General features: G+C 33.9%; 1 protein-coding gene across 1 annotated transcript; it reads left to right on the top strand.

Moving 5' to 3' along the window:
- The first annotated feature begins 409 nt into the window (after window positions 1–409).
- LOC125851117 (receptor-like protein Cf-9) lies at window positions 410–3,408 on the top strand. The gene is made up of 2 exons (XM_049530906.1): window positions 410–3,090; window positions 3,204–3,408. Exon 1 carries the CDS (start codon window positions 476–478, stop codon window positions 3,074–3,076), a length of 2,601 nt encoding a protein of 866 aa, XP_049386863.1. The 5' UTR covers window positions 410–475; the 3' UTR covers window positions 3,077–3,090; window positions 3,204–3,408.
- Window positions 3,409–9,609: the final 6,201 nt, after the last annotated feature.

The raw sequence follows: 9,609 nt of genomic DNA, 5'->3' as shown, positions 1-9,609 counted from the left end.
TGTAAAATTTATCATAGATTCCCCAATTTTATTTTATTTTTTACAGAGACAAATAGTTTTAAATTTTATTATTATTTTTTTCTCTTTTACCATTCACATTTTTACCTTTCTTATTCTCATATTCTTACACTAAAAATGAAAGGAAAAAAAAATAAAATAAGAATAAGATACTCAAATAATGATAAGCAAATAGATCTATAAGGGAGAGATTTAAACTCAAATTACGCATTGAATCAAAGAATTAAAGAAAAAAATCATGTCTGAGAAAGATCAAATATACCCTGAATTTTGCTAAAAGGATCATATATACATTAGATGAAAAGGGTATATGAGCTAAAGACAAAGTAACCTTTGTGCATACTCTTATTTGAATTTATTTGCTTAATTTGTGCTATATATACCTTATCAAAGTTATTGAATAGAGGAAGAAAACAAAGAGTTGTTGATTAGTTTTTTTGAACATTTTAGTGCAACAATGGGCTACGTAAACCTTGTATTTTTTATGCTATTTCCCATCCTCTGTCATCTTTCTTTCTCCTCATCCTTATCTCATTTGTGCACCAAAGATCAAGCTCTTTCTCTTCTACAATTCAAGCACATGTTTACAATAAGTCATGTTGCATTTGATCATTGTTTCGGCATACCAGGTCAATGGATTCAGTCATATCCAAAAACTCTTTCGTGGAGCAAGAGCACAGATTGTTGCTCTTGGGATGGAGTTTATTGTGATGAGACGACAGGAGAAGTGATTGAACTCAACCTCAATTGTGGCCGACTTCAAGGCAAGTTTCATTCCAATAGTAGCCTCTTTCAACTCTCCAATCTCAAAAGGCTAGATTTGTCTAATAATAATTTCTCTGGATCGTACATTTCACCTAAATTTGGTGAGTTTTCTAGTTTGACGCATCTTGATTTGTCGTATTCAAGTTTTACAGGTATAATACCAGTAGAAATCTCTCGCCTTTCTAAATTACACGTCTTTCGTATCCAGGGTTATTCAGATGGTCTTAGATTCAAACCTCACAGTTTTGAACTGCTCCTTAAGAACTTGACCCAATTAAGAGAGCTTGACTTTGACAATGTGAACATCTCTTCCGCCATTCCTCTGAATTTCTCTTCTTATTTGACAACTCTACACCTTCGAGGCACACAGTTATATGGGACATTGCCCGAAGGAGTTTTCCACCTTTATAACTTGGAATCTCTTTATTTAACAGACAATCCCCAGCTCACTGTTAGGTTTCCCACAACCAAATGGAATAGCAGTGCATCACTTATGGATTTATATCTCAGTGGTGTGAATGCTACTGGTATGATACCTGAATCATTTGGTCATCTAACTTCACTTCGTACATTGACAATAGCTTCTTGTAATCTCTCAGGCTCTATTCCTAAACCTCTATTGAATCTCACCAACATAGAGGAATTGTACCTTGATTATAACCATCTTGAAGGACCAATTTCTGATTTCTTTAGATTTGGAAAGCTCAGGTGGTTATCACTTACAAATAACAACTTTAATGGCAAACTTGAGTTCTTATCCTTTAACAGAATCTGGACGCAACTTCAATGGCTAGATTGTTCAGTGAATTCTGTAACAGGTCCCATTCCTTCTAATGTAAGTGGTATGCAAAACCTACAACTACTCAGCTTGTCATCAAACCACTTGAATGGGACTATACCTTCATGGATATTCTCCCTCCCTTTACTAGGGCAGTTAGAGTTGAGTGATAACCATTTCAGTGGAAACATTCAGGAGTTCAAGTCTAAAATATTGGATCGAGTTTCTCTAGAACAAAATCAGCTTCAAGGTCCTATTCCAAAGTCACTCCTAAACCAGCGTGATGTATATTATCTTGTCCTTTCGCACAATAATCTCAGTGGACTGATTGCTTCAACCATCTGCAATCTGACAACACTGAATGTGCTAGATCTGGGCAGCAATAATTTGGAGGGAACAATCCCACTATGTTTGGGTGAGATGAGTGAACTTTGGGTTTTGGATTTAAGCAGCAATAATCTTAGCGGGACAATTAATACTACTTTTAGTATAGGAAATCAACTTATAGTCATTAAATTTGACGGGAATAAGCTAGAGGGGAAAGTTCCGCAATCTTTGATCAATTGCATGGGCTTGGAAGTTCTTGATTTAGGTAAGAATGAGTTGAATGACACATTTCCTAAATGGTTGAGAGCCCTACCGAATCTGAAGATTCTAAGCCTGAGATCAAATAAGTTCTTTGGCCCTATAAAAGATTCATCGACTTACAAGTTTGCTCAAATTCGAATCATAGATCTCTCATCCAATGGATTTAGTGGAGATTTACCAGTGAGCCTTTTTGAGAATTTTGAAGCTATGAAAATAAATGATGAGAAAAGTGGAACCCGAGAGTATGTAGCAGATATGCAAGATTTTTATTACACAAATTCCTTTATAGTTACAACAAAGGGGCTGGATCTAGAACTACCTCGAGTTTTGACTACCAACATAATTATCGATCTCTCAAGGAATAGATTTGAAGGTCATATCCCAGGCATTATTGGAGATCTCATTGGACTTCGTACTTTGAACCTATCTCATAATCGCTTGGAAGGTCAGATACCAGCATCACTGCACCAGTTATCTGTACTTGAATCATTGGATCTCTCATCCAACAAAATCAGCGGAGAAATTCCACAACAACTTGCATCCCTCACATCACTTGAAGTCTTAAATCTCTCTCACAATCATCTTGTTGGATGCATCCCCAAAGGAAAACAATTTGATACGTTTGAGAATAGTTCATACCAAGGAAATGATGGATTACGTGGATTTCCACTCTCAAAGGATTGTGGTGGTGGTGATGGGGTAGCACAAACGACGAATCCAGTTGAGCTAGATGAAGAAGGAGGGGGAGATTCATCAATGATCAGTTGGCAGGCGGTTCTCATGGGTTACGGTTGTGGACTTGTTATTGGACTGTCCATAATATACATAATGTTGTCAACTCAATATCCAGCATGGTTTTCGAGGATGGATGTAAAATTGGAACACAAAATTCTTACGAGAATGAGAAGGCACAAGAAAAGACATTAGTGTGTAACCTCGAGGTATCAACTTAATCTCTATCCTTCAGAAGATTACATTTTATATATCCATAAATTTTCTACCTCCTTCATCGTTAAAGCTTTTAACTTTAATTCTTCATTTTTGAAAATTGCAGGATTCAAGTCTACTGCATCGCTGGGATGTAAAAATAGAAGCTTTTACTTTCATAGTTTGTTATTCTGTTGCAACTCAACAAAATTTGATTTCACTTATCTGTAGTATGTAGAAATAAATTCAGCATTTTCAATTGTGAGGAAAAAAACAAGTTCATAAAATGCAAAGGGATCAAAAGGGAAACACCAGTAGAGCAAAAAGTTTGAAATAACAGTAGAAAGCACATTCAAATTCCTAAAACAGTTCCAAATTCATCGATATATAATAACGACGACCACAATAGAGTTGGTGTAGCAGTTGAAAAGTTTGAGAAACAACCTTGGATACTAAGGTTTAAATCCTAGAAGAGATATCACATTTGGGAATAAATCCAGCAGAACTGCTTAATTTGATGAGTCATGACTTCATATCGACAATTTTACAAACTAAACACTACTAACTAAAACTGTGGGCTGGAACCTTGTGTATTCCAGCATCTAACATTGTTCTTTCCCACCTCTCTGCGCCAATATAAATTCTTGAGAGTTGCACATAACGCCCAAAATGATTCTGTTGCGACTCAAGCAATAGTTGTGCTACTTCATTTCCCAACTCAATAGCTCCACCAAGTCTACAAGCACCCATCAGAGCCCCCCAAGACAGTAGCATCAGCTTCAAAAGGCATCTTCTTTATGAAGTCGTATGCTTCCTGCAGTAGATCAACCTCACAACCATAATGTTTCATCTTAGCGGCAAGTCCAAATTCATGTGACATTGCTTCAAACAATTAGAACCCAAAATCGACAAGCTTGGCACACAGACAAGCTGATAGAACTGCCACGAAGGCAATCTCATTTGGTTGCAGCCCCTTTTACTCTCATCTTTGTTGAGAATATAATGAAATAATATCTTAAGCTTTTAGATGAGATGGTTACACACTTCAGCAATCTTGACATACATCGTTAATGCTAGGGAAGAAATCATAGCATTCCATGTGCAAACCTGCTCCATCGCATCAAATACCTGTGTTACAGCAAACGGTTAAAAATACATGCAAGGCCTCGTACTATAAAGAGCACGCAGTTTAAAATACATGCAAGGCCTGCTAACAAGCTTTCATTAAATGATAAGCACGAGCAAAAATTAAAGACCATCGATTTGAGCGACAAAATCAAAGACCACCCCGAAATAGGGACAATCCGTGCAAAAACTTGTATCAATTTAGGACAGAAAATAAGACCTAAAATCACAAGAAGTGCAGATCCAAACCAATTTACAGGCGAATTGTTAACATAGACATCAACTGCACAAAATTCTAAACGAAGAAACAATTAATATAGTGTAATATTGTTGGCTTTGGGCAAAACATGCACAGTTTTCTTCCAAATGTCTCCAATCAAATTGCAATCAGTTTCGCTACAGCACCCGCTGCTCTAGCCTAATATGAGTATCACTTCACTTTATACACATCTTCTTTTTCTTAGGAGACAAAATGCATGTGTTATTACAAGTGTTGGGACTTTCATTTAAATCTTTCTTAAATTTACTTGAGGATGTTATTTGACTTACAGTGCAATGACTTGAGAATGATTAAATAGTCTTTACATATTGTGTGACACATTGAATGTGAATGTGTAATTGACAACTCTAAAACTGACTGAAAATGACTAGGTGACCTTCCTGGAATTGATTATTTTAAAGCAAAACTTAAATGTGCTATATAGGATTTGTTATCTGACAATTTCCACCTGCATCAAACAGTCCAGATGCTGTGTGGATTTTCTGTTTAAATACTCCTTCAATTATTATTTTGTTGTCAAGGTTTATACAGCAATTATTCATAGTGGTAGGAAGCTCAAAGGAAAGTGCAAAAAATATCCCAATAGATAGGGAATGGAACAAGCTTTAAAGGATTTTCGACTGGCGCGAAGAGTTTGATTCTTAACTCTAAGTCTAAGGTCTTGAATACCTAGAGTTAAGAAATTTTGTTCATAACATTCAAGAACTTGAATTATTCTGTGCTCATGGGAACTAAATTAAGACATGGCATACACCTTCTTTTGCTTAAAAACGTCTACACTACGTAAAATAAAAGGACACTAATTATCAACTTGGGACAGAAAGTAAGACCTTAAAATCACAAGAAGTGCAGATCCAAACCAATTTATAAGACGAATTGTGAAAATAGACCGACATCAATTGCACAAAATTCTTAAAATGGAAATCTGAATCTGGAAAAGTAACTAACAAACATTGAACAGGTTCCCTGCAGATTCATCACTTTCAGTATTCTCTGGATACAAATTAATACTTTTATTTGTTGTTAAAAGTTGAATTTTCCAACAAACACATGTTTGGGTTGGAAAAAAAAAGAAGAGAAACAGTTCCTGTTTTGGTATCATCAGCTTCAAAAGGCAGTAGCATCAGTTTCAAAAGGCATCTTCTTCATGAAGCTATAATGTTCCATCTTAGCTACAACGTCCGAATTCACGTGTTACTGATTCAACCAATTGAAAACCGAAATTGACAAGCTTGGCACGCGCACCAGATGATAGAACAACCACGAAGGTAACTCAATTGGTTGCAGCCCCTTTGGTTCTCCCTACCATTCAAAGCTAGGGAAGAAATCAAGTCTAGAGCATTGCTGGGATGCGAATAAAAGTTTTTACTTTCATAGTTTGTGATGTTTTATAGAGTGTTTTTCTTTTTTGTTTCATAGTTTGTGATGTTTCATAAAGTGTTTGTGAAACATAGCAAGACTTATCTGTGGTGTAGTCTGTAAAGGGGGATCTCTTAATTCCGGTTCATATTCGTATTGATGTATAGATATTTGACAATAAACAGAACATGCTACAATTTTTTTAAAATTAACAAATCCCATATACCGGAACTCACAATCATATATCATCTTAATTACTATCAGTATATGAGGCTCTTAACACTGAATGCTACGATCTAAAGCCTTGGATGCGGATCTCCTCAGGAAATCCCTTTATTCCTAATTTTCTCCAGCTCTTTCTAATGATATCATAACACCAATATAAAACAACTTGAATTCTTATATAGACTGATATCGCTAGCACAAATTATGTGATAAAAGTTTTCACCTAAATGTCTATTTTGAGAAAAAACTTCCATAGTTTTCACCTAAATGTCTCACGTCATTGTAAAGAGTATCACTCTTCTTATACCTATATATCTTCTTATTATCAACTTCTAAAGCATGACTTTATTTGTACACCCAACAAACATAACATCGAGGCATTACATCGCGGTTCATACCTTACGTTTATCTCCAAATCAACTCTCTGCTTCGTCACTTCCAATTCCAAAATTGTGGAAATTTGAATATTGAAAAGTAACTAACAAACATTGAACAGGTTCATGATGTCCCAGTTTTTTTTTTTTTACAAATACAAAAGCTAAATTACAATATAGCCGAAAAAAAATAATTTTAAATTATAATATAGCCACAAAAAGAAATTAGTTTTATATTTTTCTCTTTACACTAAAGAATGAAAGAAAAAATAAAATAAGAATAAGAAACTCAAATAATGATAATCAAAGAAGTCAAAAAATAATTTTATGTATAAAAAAGATTAAAATATACCTAGAACTTTGTTAAAAGGATCATATTATACCCCTACATGATTTATTTTTTTTAAAATTAAAAGTCAAAAATATAAATTTAAAACTATTTTTTTTACTTCCATTAGATGAAGGGTATATGTGAGCTTCTTTTGTAACAGTAGGGGTATGTGTGAGTTATTTGTATAATGGTAAGGGTATATATGAATCGCTTTCATAACAATGGCTCTAAATGGCAAAGTTGAGGGGTATATCAAACTATTTTCCCAATTAAAAATAGTTTTAATTTCCAAAAATGTCACATGACTTGAACAATTTACCTCATCCATTTTTTGTTACCCCTCCGAACCCAATCCAAATGAAAAAAAAAAAAACGCCAATCCCTCAACTCAGTCATAAAATAGATTTGAGTCGGGTATGAATAAAAGATAAATTGTTTTTTAAATTGAGTCGGGTTTGGATATATAAAGAAAATGAGTGTGGTAATTTATTAAAGCCACATGACAAATTTAAAATTAAAAACCAGTTTTAGGATATTTGTTTTTCTTTTTAATTCAGTCTAGTATGTAGAATGGTAAATATGCATCATTGGTTAGACGGAGAGGATATAATATGCATCATTTATTGAATTGCAGGGGTATATGCATCATGTTTTTTAATATGCATTAGTTTTTGTTTATCAATAGTTTGTTATATATTCAGCATAATTATTAGTTAGCTAATTGTATTCGACTGCAAAGTTCAGTTAACGGATTTATGAAGTTATCTCACCTTTTTCTTAATTTCACTAGCAAGCTAAACGTTTCCCTATGGGCTTAAATATCCTAATTATGATGTTAACTCCCTCTTAACTGAATGCATATAATCAATTAATTTTCAGCTTTAGGAATATGACATATTAAATCAAAATGGGATATGGTACAAGTACCCTCTACACTATGACCGAAATCTCAGAGACATATCTTAACTAAACTAAAATCATATTACCCCCTCGAACCCATTTTTTTTTGTAATTTTGTACACCTTTTTTGCTTGTGTGACATCCAAACATCTCCCACGTGCCTCAACAACGTGGAGTCATGCAGTGTATCACATAAGCCAAAAGGTGTACAAAATTACAATATTGAACAAGTAAAAACTTAAACTTGTATAAAATTAAACAAGTAGACACATGTGTCCTAAGTGGCATAATACATGTAGGACTCCATGTAGGACACAAATTGTCATGCAGGACGAATGTGTCTGTTAGTTCAACTTTATACAAGTTTAAATGACTACTTGTGCACAGTCAAAGATAAAAGTCATAGTTGTCAGTTGAAGTCAAGTTAAGAGTCATGTTTATGTATTATGCCTTTTTAAAATAAATAGAATAGGGAAATTAAGTTGTGTGGTGTGTGTGGAGGATCGGTAAGATAGCAAAACAAACACATTTTTTGTGACATCATTGTTTAATAAGTATCAGACAGAATAATTGTGTTTTTACAAGTGGTGGGGACTTATCTCGACATATCTTATATAGACTAACATCACTTGCATAAATTATGTGTAAAAATCTCTTAACATGGTGTGATATTATCCGTTTTGAGAAAAACTTCCCCCCTACATGTCTCTCATCATTAACATATCTTCTTCTTATCAACTTCTTATGCGTTTGTACACCCAACAAACATAACATCGAAGCATTTTGTCGTGACTCATACCTTATTTATCTCCAAAATTGACAGAACACGCTAAGATTATCAAATCTCATTCTAGATTATCAAAAAAGAAAAAGAAACTGGCATTTTTGACTTGGAAATTAAAGGTCTATACACCAACCAACACTTCTATCCTAACCTATCACTATTGGTTTGGAAATTTAACTTGAAATGTTTTTTTCTCATGGTCTATGCACCAATTATTACTCTCTCTTTTTTTACTAATTAAACTTTTTTTGACAAAGTCTATACACCAATTAATACTCTTATGGACTCTTTCTTCTCTTCTTCTTTTTTCTTTAAGAATTTAAATTGATAAAATAATTATTTCTTACTTGGGATGGTTACTGATTTTTTTGTTAAAGTTTTATACACTGATTATCATTGTTATAGACTTTTCTTTCTCCTTTTAAAAAAGAAGAGGCTACCCGGTGCACAAAGCATCTCGCGTTTGTAGGGTCTAAAAAGTTTAAACATGTGACCTAGACATCACACAGAGACACTTAGGTGTTGTTCCAAAGCTCCCCTAACTTTTTCTTCTCTAAGACTTTAATGGATTTAATAACTATTTCTTATTCGTAGACATAATATTTTCAAGGTGAATTTTTTTGCATTATGTCTGATAGTACAAATTTGACAAATGAGATTAATAATGCATAACAATGTGGGTCTGAACTACTTGTAGAGACTTGGGATTACGACGTTTTAAGACTGATAATGTATCAAACAAAATTGTGATATTACAATTGTTTTCATAATAGTCTAAAAAAGATTATGCAATGGAATTTCATCAAAAAATGTGACACGTAATTAACAACTCAAAAATTGACTGGAAGTGACTAGATGAGCTACTTGGACTTGATTAGTTGTAGTAGATTTTTCCTTGCTTAATTTGTGGTTCACAATAAAGACAATTTTACTGTGGTTCCAAGGCTCCCTTTCACTTTTCTTTCTCCTTTAATTATATAAATTGATTTTATAATTGTTTCCTACTGTTAGAGATAATATTCACAGGGTGATTTTTTCTGCATTGTGTTGGATAGTTAAATAAGATAGACAGCGCGTAGCAATTGTTTCAAGCCTACTTGCAGAGACTTGGGATTGTGACAGTTTAGACCGATAAGGTATCAAACAAAATTGTAT

The sequence above is a fragment of the Solanum stenotomum genome, unplaced genomic scaffold, assembly GCF_019186545.1.
Source record: "Solanum stenotomum isolate F172 unplaced genomic scaffold, ASM1918654v1 scaffold22402, whole genome shotgun sequence".
Lineage (NCBI taxonomy): Eukaryota > Viridiplantae > Streptophyta > Magnoliopsida > Solanales > Solanaceae > Solanum > Solanum stenotomum.
The sequence above is the reverse complement of the archived record's forward strand: the minus strand, read 5'-3'. Positions and strand labels throughout refer to the sequence as shown.